The sequence below is a fragment of the Trematomus bernacchii genome, unplaced genomic scaffold (genome assembly GCF_902827165.1).
Source record: "Trematomus bernacchii unplaced genomic scaffold, fTreBer1.1, whole genome shotgun sequence".
NCBI lineage: Eukaryota > Metazoa > Chordata > Actinopteri > Perciformes > Nototheniidae > Trematomus > Trematomus bernacchii.
The window spans coordinates 7,269,434-7,285,447 of NW_022987641.1; the positions used below are offsets into that span (position 1 = coordinate 7,269,434).

The following is a 16,014-nucleotide window of genomic DNA, read 5'->3' on the forward strand; positions in this document are numbered from 1 at the left end:
GGTTTCTGTTTCTCTTACGGTGATGCTTTCAGACCCGGAAGTGCTGGTGTGCACTCACAGTCAGTGCTCTGATCGCAGTGTGTTATATGGTGATGTGACTCCGGGACCGAGGGCGCACACCACCACCATCTCTGAGAGGGTTTTTCTGCTTCTTCTTCTTCGTGCACCACTCTCACTGTCTCTCCGTCTAACTCTAAATGCCATCGGCGTCTCCACCTCTATGTCACTCTTTCTTCACATTTGCAGAAAAAAGTCTCCGATCAGCGTCCACTACAGGTCAGTAAATATTAAGATTTGCTCTCCATCATCCTTAATGCTCTGTCCAATAGGCTACCTCTTCACTCGCTGGCTTTGTATTTCGTTTTTGAATGATGGGAAACTTTTGTGAAGGGGTTAACGTGTGCGTAAAATGAAAATAAAACGAAAAGAAATCGGGACTTCGTTAAATCCAGAGAGGGAGCTGCCGCTTCATGTATCTCTGTGTGCACTGAAAAGGGGTGTTGATAATACAATGTCCACAACGTCCGCCATTGATGCCTTTTAACGTCGTTGTGAGCAGTTTGTTGTTATTTGTTTTCACCGAGAGCGAAATTAGCTACGGTAATAATTAGCCATGGTTTCCGCTTGTGTCACTTGGGATTGATATGTACAAAAACATTTGGCCAGCTTACTACATTTCTTCAAATATTTAGCCACCTACATCAAAACTGGCCCCCTAAAATAGCGCAGATGAGGTTTTTAACAACCTATTACCTAGCTCAGGTTGGCGGTATAAGCAGGATCCCATAGAAGCCGTGAAATTGATCTGATTATTGCCGGCAGTCATAAAAAAAGGAGTTGAGTTTGCTGAAGCTGCGTTTCCCCCCTCTGTTATTAGTTTCCTCCATCTCGTCTTGGTCGATATGTATTGATATGGCCGATGTTAGAATGAATACCAAATTAAGGGCATCACACGTTACGGGCCAAGAGCTCTTACTGCATGCAAAGAGACGAGACGTGGCGCACCCTTGATTTGATCCTAATAGGTATTTTATATATTTGTATCTGTTTTACAAATGTCTACACTGGTCATTTATGTTGGATTAAATATTGTTTTGCTTTCAAACATTATTAATATGGTTTGTTTTTTCAAACAAAGATAGAGAATGTGATTTCATTTGAATTTTGTGGTAGAATTTGTTTTATATGGCACACATTAGATTTTGCTTTTATTCTAGGCTCAAAATTCAGGAAATTTTAGCGATAATAAAAGGGTGTCATGTTTAAGGTAGAATTAATGAATTAGATAAAAATATGAATGACTTTGTTTCTGTTGGGGATCTACGAGGTGAAAAGGCCCTGCACGCTAAATGAAAGATTACATCAGTGCGTCTGGCGAGGAGCGATATAGACACTGATAAGCATCAGTCAATTGGCAGACCGTTTTGTTTTTCTTTCTTTTTTTTCGTTGGGAAGAATGACACAAAATACGAAGTGCTACTCTGTCTTTTTTCTTTTTTTAAATCGAAGTAAAAGCTGATTTATCCTACGGCTTATGTTCTCATTTTTAATCATTCTAGGAAATCCACTTCAAGTTTTACGCGCTCGACAAAGCAGAATTTGACGCCCTCGTTTTGTTCTGAGAAGCAGAGTTGGTTCACATGCTGACAGAATAGCAGCTCCTTTTTCTTGAAAAGACTAGTAAGGTGACAAATGACTCACAGGGTAAAATAATTTCAACATAAAGGTTAGCCGGGGTGGTTTCAAAATGTATGAGCATTTAACATATCACGATTACGGATATCATTTTAAATAGTGGGTGACTGGGCATCTTCATTGTTATAGCAGGCAAAACATATAGCATTCTACTGTTTTTATCATTTATATCACATGTGTATATTCGCCAATATAAATTATGTTATATTTATGAACAAATGCTCGTAACAAAAGTACAGTTTAGGTTGAAATTAAGTGAGCAAAATATGTTAAAACCCAGACACCAAAGCTTTTGATCACGCACGCGCACACACGCGCGCATGCGCACACACACACACACACACACACACACACACACACACACACACACACACTCTATTCATAATATTGTACAATTCTGTATATTGTATTTGCTTCCAAACATGTATTTGTGCTGCTTATTTAAACATGTTATCATTATTGAATGTATTTATATATTTATTTATTGTTAGTATTACTAATATATAGTAGGCTAGTGTATTTTTTAAATATTATTTTATAGTAGCCTATTATTATTGTTGTGTGACTGTCTTCTGATAAATCAGCTGGCGGAAGGACAATATTATTTATGAGGCAAAAGAGTGATTGTAATTGCTGATGAGGTCACACACAGGAAGTTGGGGGACAAAACACACACACACACACACACACACACACACACACACACACACACACACACACACACACACACACACACACACACACACACACACACACACACACACACACACACACACACACACACACACACACACACACACACACACACACACACACACACACACACACACACACACACACACAACAGACGTTATCTAAAACATCCCCCACACTGGCAATGGTTTAATCCGTTCCTGTCTTAAATTCTCAGCCGTGATTTAGAAAAGGAACTGTGCCATGTTTTGATTTTAATCACGGCTGGCTGACATAATCAGATCTCTGCCATCAAGAAACCCGATTGGCCCCTCGCCTACTTTTATGAATCAACCTTTACGCACAACAGCTCTGTATTTGTAGGCCAATAACTTCAGAAATAGAGCAACGCTTTAGACTCACACACTGACAGAGAAAAGGAACTGAAGCCACTCGTTCCCCCTCATATATATAGCGACAGTTTGGGATTATAAATGACAACTTTTTAAGAGAGCCAGTCGTATTCTGTGCTGAATAAGCTCCGGCGTTATTGACACGGAGGCTCGGGAATCAAGACATGGGATGGCTTCCATGTCCCATTCTCTAAGCTTCGATACATCCAAGTCAAGAAACAAAAAAACATAATCGGGATTTGAGGCTATACATTTACCGTCATGTGTTGCCTCTGAGCACCTATAACGGGTACTTTGTGGATAATGGCTCCGCGATACTTTTCAAGAGGATAATTACACGAGTCCGCTGACAGTTTGACAATGGCAGCTACAGCAGTTTGCATCCAAGTTCAGTCTCAGGTTTGCATGAGTGAGGAACGCTTCCCCCCCCCCCCTCTCCAGGTATAGGGCTATCCTGGAGAGAGAAAAATACAACGCTTTGCCAAATCTCGCTCAGTCACTCAGAACAACCTCGATATCAAAGAAAATTAATTAAATGAATAATAGCTAATGGAGTCATCGCCTTAGCACATGGCCTTGGGTTAAACATGTCTGATGATTAAAATAAAGCATTTTTATAATGAATACTATCGATCAGTGATGGTCAATTTCATGCACTTTGGTGCAGCCACATTAAACCGACCCTACCTGATATTATAGTGCGTCGTGGTGCAAGGGCGTGCGCGCACCCGATGCCTACCCACTGCTGCGCGCTTCAGTGGGAGTGAGGGCTCATTTCCTGACTGTTTAACACCGCGGTGACGTCACATCCAGTAGCGTCGCCGAGGCTGCCCCCTACACACACACACACACAAACACACAATATCTATATTACACAATCTGAGAGAATATGGAGAAGCCAAACTGGGCTTCAGACATAAAATACTTCCCCAAGGATCCCCCCCCCCCCCTTTGCAATTGAACACACAGAGTAACTCCTCTCTGATTTAAATGGGAAAATGTTTTTTTATTTTGTATTATTATTGTTGTTGTTAATTTGTTAAAGCTGAAAAAGATGAAAAGCGAGCTGGGGTAAATCACTTCTTGTGAGCTCTATCGCGTTACATTTAATGCACTGTTTTCTTAATGAATAATGACATGAGCCATTGTTGCCTGTGTGTCTGAGGGTATGGTTATTGCTCAGATGCATGTAAGTTAACTGAAAGACAATAAAAGCCTATATTATAGGGTTTAGTTTATTTATTTTTCGCAGTCTAAAGACAGTTTGTCCTTGTCCGCGCCTGCTTCACGGTGAGTAGGTCGGCTCAATCCGGATCTGCCATTAGAATAATGTGCCTGTCACCGCGAGAGGACGCACTGTCACAATTTTAAGAGTGTAAATGTCCCGCAACCTGCCATTGGCCCAGAGCAACAGGCTCTGCTGCAGCTTCTCCTACACACACAAGCTGTTAAAAAAAAAATGCAAACTGTAGTAAAAAAAAAAAAAAGAAGCTTTATTTTGTACTACTTCTATTTTAATTAGATGTTTCTTTAGGAGGGAGATGCTTAATTTTTCCTCTTTCATTTTTTTTGTGTGTGTTTGTTTCCATGCACGATAAGGGTGTAAAGTTTTATTGGGCCTATTTAGAAGAATTAGCTTCTATATAAATGATATCTTTTTGGAGGAGGTCACTGAAAGAAATCTTCCTGCCTCCCCCCTGGTCTACGTTATATTCAATTAGGGCAGGCCCCTCCCCTTAACTGATGACACTGACAGACCCTCCTTAAGTTGCGTCGCGCCACAGCTGTCTGCAAGCATTGAGCTGCCTGGCGCCATCCTGAAAGAATGCCTTCACTGTAAAAAAAAAAAAAGAAAAAAAAAGAGAGTAGAGAGAGAGCAAGAGAGAGAGAGAGAAAGAGGGTTAGAGCAAGGGTGAGCGAGCAAACGCCACACAGACGAGAGAGAGAGAGAGAGAGAGAGAGAGAGAGAGAGAGAGAGAGAGAGAGAGAGAGAGAGAGAGAGAGAGAGAGAGAGAGAGAGAGAGAGAGAGAGAGAGAGAGAGAGAGAGAGAGAGAGAGAGAGAGAGAGAGAGAGAGAGAGAGAGAGAGTTAATGGAGAGGGTACAACTGCGCACAAACAGATTTGATCACAGAGTTTAACTTGCTGGTGCCGGTCAGTGAAGCCATCCGCTGCGCAGACCTCCACTACTTGTTGAGCCTGGCTGAAAACGTTTTTCTTCTGAAAGAGAAGTTCAGGAACTCTGCGTGGAGCTGGATTCCATTTTGGACGTATTATTATGACAACAGCTTTGTTGCATTTGTAATGTAGGGGTAGGTTTTGTGTTTTTTTCTTTTTAACCCGGGAACATTTATTTTAGCCGTACTGCATGTGAACTATAAAAACAATAAGACAATTAATTATTATCTCTGTCTCCAGGTGATCGGAAGCAAGCGCGGAACCTGTGGATTTAACTGAAAGAAACACGGATTTGGGACAGTTTATTTCTTATCTCGTGACTTGTACCGATTTGCTTCGGAGTGCATGAACATTTACTAAAGAAAAAAAGCAACAAAAGCAATGGAAGTAAGTTCGGATCAGCCAAGATGGATGAGCCATCATCTGAATGAGCAGCACCCCGGCTCACATCACCTCGGCCACTCATACATGGACCCTTCGCAGTACCAGCTACCTGACGATGTGGATGTACTCTTTAATATCGACGCGCAGGGGAACCACGTCCCTCAATACTATGGAAACTCAGTGCGAGCCGTCCAGAGGTACCCTCCTCCTCCACACAGTAAGTAAAGCCCCTGTTTAGGCCTTTTATTTAATAATGTGAACATTATAGGCTAGGCTAGTCTTTAGATCCCATGTGCGTAATTTAGCCCTGAAGCAAATACTCAATTACTGTCACTGTGTTTGGAATTGTTTGCATTATCTGACTGTGATCCAGGCCAGGTTTCGGTTTTGGCCTGAGTTGACATCGTCTTAAAAAACCTGAGAGCGTAAAGTGTTGTGAAACCACCCCGTAAATATGTATGGTTTACCTCCAGTTTGTCTTTGGTTTCTGTCTACCGCTTATATCGCATTCTATCGCCGTCTAAACTTCACAGACATGGAACAAAATATTACATCCAGCTGACCCATATGTCAGATGTTTCTATTAAAATTCCGCGCGTAATTTATTTTCCCAATTTAGTTATGAATTTAAACAAATAGATATGTTGGCACAGATGTCTCAGTTTCACCTGGAATATGTTGGTAATTTTAAATAGCATGTTTTCACTTATATGTATATATATTGTTCATTAGATCGTAGTTATTTTTAAGAGTTCCCTATATCGTAGACTTCCTCAACAGTTAATTCACCACGTTGTCTCTATTTAGGCTTTTGACTTACAAGCATTTAGTTGCATCGGGGCCTGTTTAAAAGAAAAAAGCACAGGGCAAAATATGCATATGTAACTCGTTTCTATACATAACAGGGAAACGAATGATTTCTAGGTGGAATATTCTTGTTAGAAATGTTAAATAAAAAGCTATAAGCAAATTAAATCCTGGCTTTGTGTTAAAAAAAAAATGAAACTGTCCGTACGTGATTAATCGAGGGCTTGTTCAGGCACACAGTTGGACTTTTACGCTGCTAAATGGTTGATCAAAGTGTGTTTGTATGGTCGCAGACTGAGCTCAGGTTGTGATGTTTCTTGTGTTTCTGCGACCCAGGTAGCCAGGTGTGCCGTCCCTCATTACTGCACGGCTCCCTGCCCTGGCTGGAGGGCAGCAAAGGCATCGCCCCGCACCACAGCACTTCTCCCTGGAACCTGAGCCCCTTCCCCAAAAACCCCCTGCACCACGGCTCCCCGGCAGGCCTGTCCGTCTACCCCTCCGCTTCCTCCTCCTCCCTGTCCACCGGTCACTCCAGTCCGCACCTCTTCACGTTTCCCCCGACCCCGCCGAAAGACGTGTCCCCGGACCCCGGCATGTCTAACTCCGGGAGACAGGAGGACAAAGAGTGCATAAAGTACCAGGTGACCCTGGCCGAGAGTATGAAACTGGAGTCAGCTCACAGCCGGAGCGTGGCGTCAATCGGAGCAGGGTCTTCTTCTGCCCACCACCCACTCGCCTCTTACCCATCTTATGTCCCTGAATACGGCCCAGGCCTCTTCCCACCAAGTAGCCTGATAGGTGGGTCATCCTCTAGTTATGGTTCCAAAACAAGACCAAAATCAAGGTCCTGTTCAGGTAGGCGTGCGCTTTACTACATTCCCTTTTGATCTAACATTATTCCCCAGATTTGCAGGCGTAATGATCAGCCATGTTCAATCTCATATACAAAAAATGCCCATGAGCAGCTCATTCATCCCTCACATGAACAATTTCTCCTTTTGGGTCTAAAGGCCATGCAGGTCAAGCTGTATTATAATCAGGCGTACAATATGCCTCAAAGCTTTCTTTCATCATCTGATATAATGATAATAATAATAATACAAATAATAATGATACGAATAATAATAATAATAATAATAATAATAATAATAATAATAATAATACATTAAGATAAAAAATATAGAATACAAGTAAAATTACCAAATTAAATATGTGGAAAAGAAATACAATATAAAACAATTAAAACTAATCTATATCCCAGAGTAAAGATATTTTTACCCCAACAAAAAAACCCAATCATTACGCAAAGGGGTTGAATGCTTAGATTCATTTAGGTCATTTTTTTCTTCCTCCTCTACACTCACAGAGGCAGAGAGAGACAGAGGGGAAGCCAGCTCTCCGGCCAGTGTCGCCCCGTTTATATGTTTAGGATAATCCCATTACTGTCACACCAGTGCACGCCACAGTTGCATTGTTTATCCAGCGCGAGAGCACCGGATGCTGCTCGTTCATTCACAGGGAAAGGCGGCTGAGCCTCTGCCGTGCACGAAGCATTGAGGGAGGGAAGGGAAGGGAAAGAGAGAGTGTGGGGAGATATTTCAAAATTGTTAGGCAAGGATGGTAATTATTTTAAAGGTTGCGGCTGCTCAGCTGAAAAGCAGTTTCCTGTAATGAGATTAATATCAGAGGCTTTGAATGGAGTATAGAAAACTGTGGATTAGTTGATGCATATCATCGGGATTATTCAGCATTCACACACTTAATGCAAATACATATTTTAATTGGAGGATAATGTGCGTTTTAAGATATTTACCGATATGATTAGTATTCAGACTTTATTAGTTCAGTGTTCGCGTCAAACACACCTTGTTTAATGTTCTAAATCTGCATTGCTGAGGCCTGTTTTTACTCGAGTAATATGCACTGGATCATGTCTGATTTCAGCAGCAGGATAAGACAGATTTATTTTTTAGACACTTGCATGTCTGCCACGTTAAAACGCGGGCACGAGCCAGCCTGACACATGTCTCTGATGTGTGAAGAAGAAGGGCTGTGTGTGTTTTGCAGCTCGATAAAAAGGGGAAGTGCGGCTGCATGAAAATGCAAAAAGGCTCTCTGCGTTGCACAAAAGCCCTGTGTGAGTCTCTGCTTTCAAATAATGTGAGTGTGGCTGCAGCACCCTTGTTTCAGTTTCAGCCCCCCCCCCCCCTCTCTATAATCACACTGTCAGTGCGCGGCTCACCTGTCGGGGTCACTAGAGAAATGTCAGTCAAGCATGGACCCCTCAATCGTTTCAAAATAAAAGATAGACTGATATGAAAAAAATATATATAGGCAAAATAAACGTATTATTATTATTATTCAAACTATATACTGGGTGACAAGAAAAATAAGAAGGCTTATTTTGTTTAAATGACCACGGAATATTTTTAAAACCATGAAACCATGTCTAAAATATTTGGTGTTTAAAAAAAAAAAAATCTGTTTTATGGACCTCAACAAAAACTATTCATCATAATCAACATTTACATGTGTCTAATGAGTTAATGTTTGTGGTAAAAATAAAATATGTGCTGCAGTATAAGTCATACCTGTATTTGAAATATTACATTATCATGGTTGTTGATGCTTTTCCTGCATATTGCATGTTTTTACCAGATGTAATGTGTGTCTTGACATGCATCAATAATTATTTTTCAAGGACTAACTGACCTGGTACTCTCTCCCATGTTTTCTGTGCGTGTGTGTGGATGTGTGGTGGCTCTTGCAGAAGGTAGAGAGTGTGTGAACTGCGGGGCCACGTCTACTCCGCTGTGGAGGCGGGACGGTACGGGTCACTATCTGTGTAACGCCTGCGGACTCTATCACAAGATGAACGGGCAGAATCGCCCTCTCATCAAACCCAAGCGGCGGCTGGTACGTCTCCACCACATTTCTCTATTGATGACATTTCCGTCTCTCTCTCTGTTTTTCCCCTATCCAGGAAGAAGTAGGCCTATTAGCTGCAGGAAATTGACTCGACAAGTGCAGGTCTCTGTTTTCAGATACTACCATAGAAAAACTGCACCGTTTTTTTTTTTTAAATGCAATGACGATGCTATTTTTTATTTGCTAAAATTGTCATTGATTATTCTGTTTAGGCCCCATGTGTATTATTCTGGAGATGCATTGCCTCCATTAAAGAGAGCTTCTGTAGCTTGTGGCTGCAGGCCTGCATTCAAAAACGCACAATGAGCTCCATCATTTAAACATTATTTTGACATGTTACGATACATTTGTAGGCTATTTTATTGCAATACTTATGAATGCTCCAGGTCGAGTTATTTGTTAGCAGTTATGTCAGGGAAAGCCCCTATCATCAAAGCTGAATCTTTAGAGAAGTTCCCCTGCCTTCTTATATGAGCAAAATCTTTCGAGGCAAGTATGGCTGTCCAGTCCTGGACCTTTTCTCTCCTCTTCGCCTCTAATGTGAAAACCTGACTTCCCAGGAAAGGGCTGCCGGATATCTGAGCAGCGCAGATAAGTCGCTTTTAACAACACAACCCGCTTCCCCAGTCAAAACACAGAGGCCAGCAGTCACGACTCGAGATTATTTAGTGTTAGATTCTCCCCTTAAATACGCGCGGTTGGTGGCTAAAGTGGGTAATTGGCACGCCACATTTGACCTATTAAAACAAAAATAATCTTATTTATAGGCCAGGAAGTGACACCATAGAACCAATAGATGACCTGTCAATGTGCCAATTTCGATTTAATAATAGCTCGTATGCTCAAATGTAATGTTATTTGGCAGAGAGAAGAGATTATTTGCTGATTTGACAGCAAGCATAATAATAATTAAAAAAAGGACTGAAGTAAAGGTTAAGATCATAGCCAAACACATCTTCGAACTTAATAAGGCTTATTCCTCCGAGCTGATTGGTTATTCACAGCACACAGCAGGGGTTATTAGGCCACCACGTGTGTATAATTGGAAATCCCTCCCTGAGATAATGTAGTCCTTAACGTTAGTGTGTCCTTTGCGCTCACCTGTCTATCGATTGTTTTTAGAGATTATAACATCAATGTCAGGCCAGTGCTGCAAACTGGGCCGTGAGACAGGCAGTAAATCCATGGAAGACATGACTTTCACTGTGTCAGGATGAAGAGAGGCTTTTACTCTGCTGTAGCCTGCAGCGAAGCTAAAAATATCCACATTTTCTTTTTTTATTATGCTTTTAATTGGCGTGCAATTATTGCTCATGGTTCATCTCACTGCATGGTATCTTATTATTTTCTTTCCATATTGTCACCGTTTTAGAATCATCTTATATAAGAGTCTTTTAATCGATAATAAATCTTTATGTTCTTCCTTTTCACTTGCATTGTTTCACGTCACGAGGTCGACATTTTAAACGGGTTTTCGTGGCACAACCATGCATTTAAAGGGGACATTTAATCAGATTTAATAGCTCTCCTATTTCAAGGCACTGCTTTTATGTCTTCTGTAAATATTTATTCTTCAGGAGGTATGTGCTCTATGACGCTATTTTTAGCCTGGAGTGAAAGCAGCTCTGATTTAGGTATTTCTGTCTTTATTTAAAGCTATTTTTAAAATTACAAAATAAGAACTATGGGGTGCACATTAACAATGTACATCCAGCTTTTTTTTTTATCAGCACGATTTGTCTTTTATAAATAGCTTTAACACAATGCACATAAGTAAAACGTAGACATTTAATTTAAATGAAAGGAAGTAAAATGGCAATTTCTTATTGCATTTATAGATATGTTGTAGGCTATTATGCAAGATGCCATATACATGTCGGCAAAAATGACAAAGAAACAACCTTAAAGACGATTTTTTTTATGTGATCTATTTAAACCCAATATTTATTTATTAAATCACATCAACAAACGCCATATTTTCATTTTTATCACAGTGCTAGAATCACGTATTTTTTACAGGAATTGCAGCCCTGAATGTAGATCTTAAATGCATCCATGTTGGTTGGGTAATTACCTGGTCACGTGACGCTCTTTGCCCCTCTGTGTTTGTGCAGTCTGCAGCCAGACGTGCCGGGACGTCGTGTGCAAACTGCCAGACCACGACGACGACGCTGTGGCGGAGAAACGCCAACGGGGATCCGGTGTGTAACGCCTGCGGCCTGTACTACAAACTGCACAATGTAAGTAATAAACCTTCATAGGAGATCTCGGTATCCCATCAAACAGCATGTTCTGAATACTTATTCCTCCATCTCCATCTTTATTTCTCTCTCATCACGTCCCACCTTGCCCTACTCCTCTGCATATTTTATCTGATTTGTCCCTGCAGAGGATTTCCGGGCCACGGCGATAACAAACAGTGTGGAATTAATAGGATTTATTGGCAGTAAGTGCGAATCTAAAATGTATAAGTGAACCAAGCCCGCAGCCGGTTCGCTTTTGAATATTAAAGAAGGGGGCTTAATTAAAATTCGATTAATTTCCAGGCCGATTTTTTTTCTTTTTATTTCTAGCCTTTTGGTTCGCCAGGGACTCAGAGTCCCCCCTCTGACCACCAATCCGCCTGATTCGTTTTGGGTTGGTTAGCGCCTCACCACATCATTTCACAACCTCAATCTGAAGACCCCAGGGACTCGTTTATCTCCCCCCCTCTCTCCTCTCCTCAGCACAAAGCTGTCACTTTTAATCAAAAAGCCATTGTAGTTGTAACTAATAATAATAATAAGTTCTCTGAGGCCACATGTAGGTAATATTTCCCCTCTTCAGTCAACAGATAGAGGTTATATATTCCTGTGTGTGAGGGGCAGAGTATCCCGCTCCATGCTTGTCACGCAAGCGCCTCACACTAAATCATTTTCCCATGTTACTTTTGGCATAGGGCTGCAGAAACAGATTCAGACCAAGGTTAAAAGGAGAGAAGAATAATATTTCCCAGTCCACATATTAGCATTTGAACTGACCCTGACCTTGGAGTAATTGTAAAATGAGTTTATTTTGGTAAATCCAGACTTCTGTTGCTCCCTTTGAAACAAATTCCACATTTTGCATGGAGACTTTAGCCCTGCTCGCCTGCATGTGTGTCCCAAAACACTTGGTGGTACAGTGTGTTGTCCCGTAAGCTTAAGAAGCTTGTGAACACAGGAAAAGTTGCCACAAACAGGAGGCCTTGTTAACACCAAAAATACAGACAGACTCTTTTCAGTAATCAGGGTTTAGTCACCGCGTGTGAAAGATGTCTTTCTCATCTTTCGATCTCTGAACGTAGTACAGTGTGCTCAGCTTTGACACCTCTGAGCAAGCTTTCAGGTGGTTAGCTGCTGGTGTTGGGACAGAGGATGTGAGGGTCTGCTCTGTGTATTCTGCGGTGGTCATTGACTTATACTCTCTTGGCTTTTGTTTGATGTGCTTGGGCGGCGGCCGGGCGCAGGACGGAGGCCCAAGGCTTCCTCTGTGAGACATCTCAGCATCAAAGGGCAGGCCTGACTGGCTCTAGGTGGGTGTAACATGCCTTAGAGCTGGAAGCACGGCAGAGAGAGTCCCCCAGTATGGAGCCACATCTTAGAGAGTGAAACCACATCACTGCAGATAGATCTCTGCCCTCCACTAATCACTCAGGCCACTAAAATGCCAATGTCTCAGGCAGTAGGAAGAATCTCCCCTTTCCCCGGGAAGAAGCTCTCAGAAAGATCAGGAAGCCAGTCGGCCTCATCCACCTCCCCTCATAATCCTGCTCAAAGCCCGAATTCCATCATCCAGCTCCCATCCCCAGATAAACCTATGCTGGAATATGGCAGCTGGGGCCATTTTGGCCAGAAGACGGCCACGCGGTTAAGGAGGAGGGAGGAGAGGAGGACTTGGCCGGCGCTGGCGGTCGTGATGGCCATGTGTCTCTGTGGTCGCCGTTAGCTGCCAGACCCTTCTCCGTCTCTGTTCTGCACACTCGCTCCATCTCCCCTCCATCTTTCCTGTTTCTCTCTTTCTTTCTGGCACAGTCACAGATACAGTTCAGCCTAAACGAATCAACATTTAAATCCAGCCTAACACACACACACTGTGCAACACAATATAAACAATCTTCTGTTTCAGGATGGGACAGTCAGATTTTCCCCGTAATGGGACTCCATTACATATCATTATCTCTCCCCAAAACCCCAAATTCTGCCTCAAAGCAGACTAAAAAGCTGTGTGTCACATTTTCTTTCTTATTTTCAAATGTGATGACACCCTTCACTTAAGGTTTCTCTTTTATTGTGTTTCTTAATGTAAATGGAGCGACAACTACAGATGTCTTCATGTTTGAATCTCCACTTTTAGGATTTCTATCACTCTATCCCAAAATACTAATTTGCCATCTTCTCTGTCTCCTTTCGAGAGCAGATCAACCGACCTCTGACCATGAAGAAGGAAGGCATCCAGACCCGGAACAGGAAGATGTCCAGCAAGTCCAAGAAGAGCAAAAAGTCCCAGGACGGCATGGACGACTTCTCCAAGAGCCTGATGGACAAGAGCTCCTTCAGCCCGGCCGCCCTCTCCCGCCACATGTCGTCATTCCCTCCCTTCTCGCACTCCGGCCACATGCTGAGCACCCCCACACCCATGCACCCCTCCTTCGCCCCCCACCACCCTTCCAGTATGGTCACAGCCATGGGTTAGAGCTCCCTGCGCTGCCCCGCCCCTGAACCCTCGCCACCACCACACCCCCTCGGTACCTCTGCTGACCTGCTTCCATATCCTAAAAGACAAATAAACTGCTCCTCGGTCCGACCTAAGCCCCCCCTGTCCCCCCACCAGCTGCGGTGCGAGAACGACAGGCTTCCGGCTCCTTATCCTCTTCCTCAGTTGTATCTTATTTTTATAAACTCAAAAGTGTACCTCTGCGATGTGAATGCTTTGCAGACTTGACTGTGGCGCACTGACCTCCAGGGGGAAGATGTTGTTCTCCTCCAACCAGGGGAACTTTTTTTTCTCCTTATCCGACGCCGCCTCCACCACATAGAGGCTGTCCTCCCAGCTGATCCACATGATAAGGAGCTCCATTTGTGTACAAAAAGCCATTTTTCCACACCACGAACATCACAAAAACAGACTTTTACAACAACCTCTCCAGAAGTTTCCACTCCCACCTCTCTTCACCTTGCACCTGTGTAACAGGAAACCCCCCCGTTCCCCTTGTTCTTCTTACTGGAGATAGACGTTGAATATATTTGTACAAATTGTATGAAATACAGTACATTTAATGAAGACTTTTTAATTAAGTAAGAAAAAAAAAGGAAACATGCCCATGGGCAGCTAATGACGACGTGAAGGGTACGAGTCGCAGCAGTAGGAGAGACTTGCCGCCTGAGGAGTGAGGAAAGGACGTCTCCGAGTCCCTGAGGAGAGAGAAAAGGGAGGAGGTGAGGGACGAGAGGAGAGACTTGAGAAAGGGCAGGCCTCGGTTTTTGCCTGCGTGAATTGTGTTGCATTAAGTTTGCAGAGTCAGCAGCTCTGGCTCTCACCTTTTTTTTTTGGATGTGCTATAGGTCTCGGGCAATTGGTTTGTGTTGACACGTGCACGTACACACACACACAGACACACACACACACACAGACACACACAGACACACACACACACATACACATGACCTGAAGACATTCTTCCTGCCCACAGATTATATGCATTGTGAAAAAAGTTCCTGTATTTGTTATTTGTATGTATAAATCAGAGTACCAAAAATACGAAATAAACAAAGATGTAGAATTATTTCTTTATGTTATGCAGACTGAATGGTTGTAAAAATTTAATAATAATCACTAGTGTAAAATATGACTGCTTTTTTGTTTCGTAATTTTTTTTCCTCTTTGAAAATAATAAACTAGTTTAATCTCTGTTGACATGTTAGCACTGTGGTCGAGAGCCGTGTTTTCTGTGATCTTTGACACATCACCCCACCTACTCACCACAACCACAACCAGCAACACCCTGCCACTCTGTTTTTACGCAGCATTCACAGGAACGACTCTTACGGTCAGTTTAGCACAAACAGGAAGAGCAGAAATAAACAGTGGCCATGGAGGAACAAATCAAATGGCAGGGTCACAGAGGCCAGGCCACACAGGCACCATGTTCTGAAGGGGCTTTTGTCTCATCCTACTGATACATAAATACACACCGAGCAACGTACACACACATCAAACAAATACAACTCATCTAGCGAGGCGGATTCATCAGGAAACAGCATCATTTCAGGCATTTCCCACTGATTCAGGATCAGGTTTCTTTCACACTTCATATCAAAGAGATGCTGATAAATATAACTTTAAGATACTTTCTAGACACATGTTGCTATATGCATCACCTTCACACTGCTGAGAAATTAGCAGGAAAATAAGAGGAGCTTTGACCGCTGAAATAACCACACAGTGTCTCGATCGTCCTCAACATTTGAATACTATGACGTCTTTTTGTAAGACAACTCAAAAGTTCATCCTCTCTGCTCAAGAATGCACTGTAGAATTTCCATGGATAAAACAATAATAATCTTTATTTGTATAGGACATTTCATACAACAAGTGCAGTCCAAAGTGCTTCACATACTGTAGGCATTTCACAGAAAATGGATATCACACAGAATACAGATACCAGTAAAAGACATAAAAACAAACAAAAAATTGCATAGAGTAGACATATATAAAACATATATTTAGATTAAAGGTACAACAATGAAATTGTTCATTAAAAGGAGGATAGTGCAAATTCAACACACAATCAGGTGACAGGTTAAAATGCATTGAGAAAGTGCAGCAGAGAGCAGGAGTTTGCTTCCTAAACGGCTACATTGTACAAATGTGTTATGAGTTTTTTCTTAAAGAGTTTTTTCAATACTGGTTGAAGACCAC

The 16,014-nt window shown here is 42.3% G+C and overlaps 1 protein-coding gene across 11 annotated transcripts; it reads left to right on the forward strand.

Moving 5' to 3' along the window:
- Positions 1–78: 78 nt before the first annotated feature.
- gata3 (GATA binding protein 3) lies at positions 79–15,016 on the forward strand. Of its 11 annotated transcripts, none has more exons than XM_034133488.1 (7): positions 4,832–5,090; positions 5,197–5,557; positions 6,484–6,945; positions 8,918–8,974; positions 9,131–9,177; positions 11,190–11,315; positions 13,510–15,016. In XM_034133488.1, exons 2-7 carry the CDS (start codon positions 5,338–5,340, stop codon positions 13,786–13,788), a joined length of 1,191 nt encoding a protein of 396 aa, XP_033989379.1. In that variant the 5' UTR covers positions 4,832–5,090; positions 5,197–5,337; the 3' UTR covers positions 13,789–15,016. The 11 variants fall into 11 exon arrangements, with proteins under 11 accessions (XP_033989371.1, XP_033989379.1, XP_033989375.1 ...); XM_034133484.1 differs by having other exon boundaries at positions 4,833–5,090; positions 6,484–7,002; XM_034133485.1 differs by having other exon boundaries at positions 4,841–5,090; positions 6,484–7,002; positions 13,513–15,016.
- Positions 15,017–16,014: the final 998 nt, after the last annotated feature.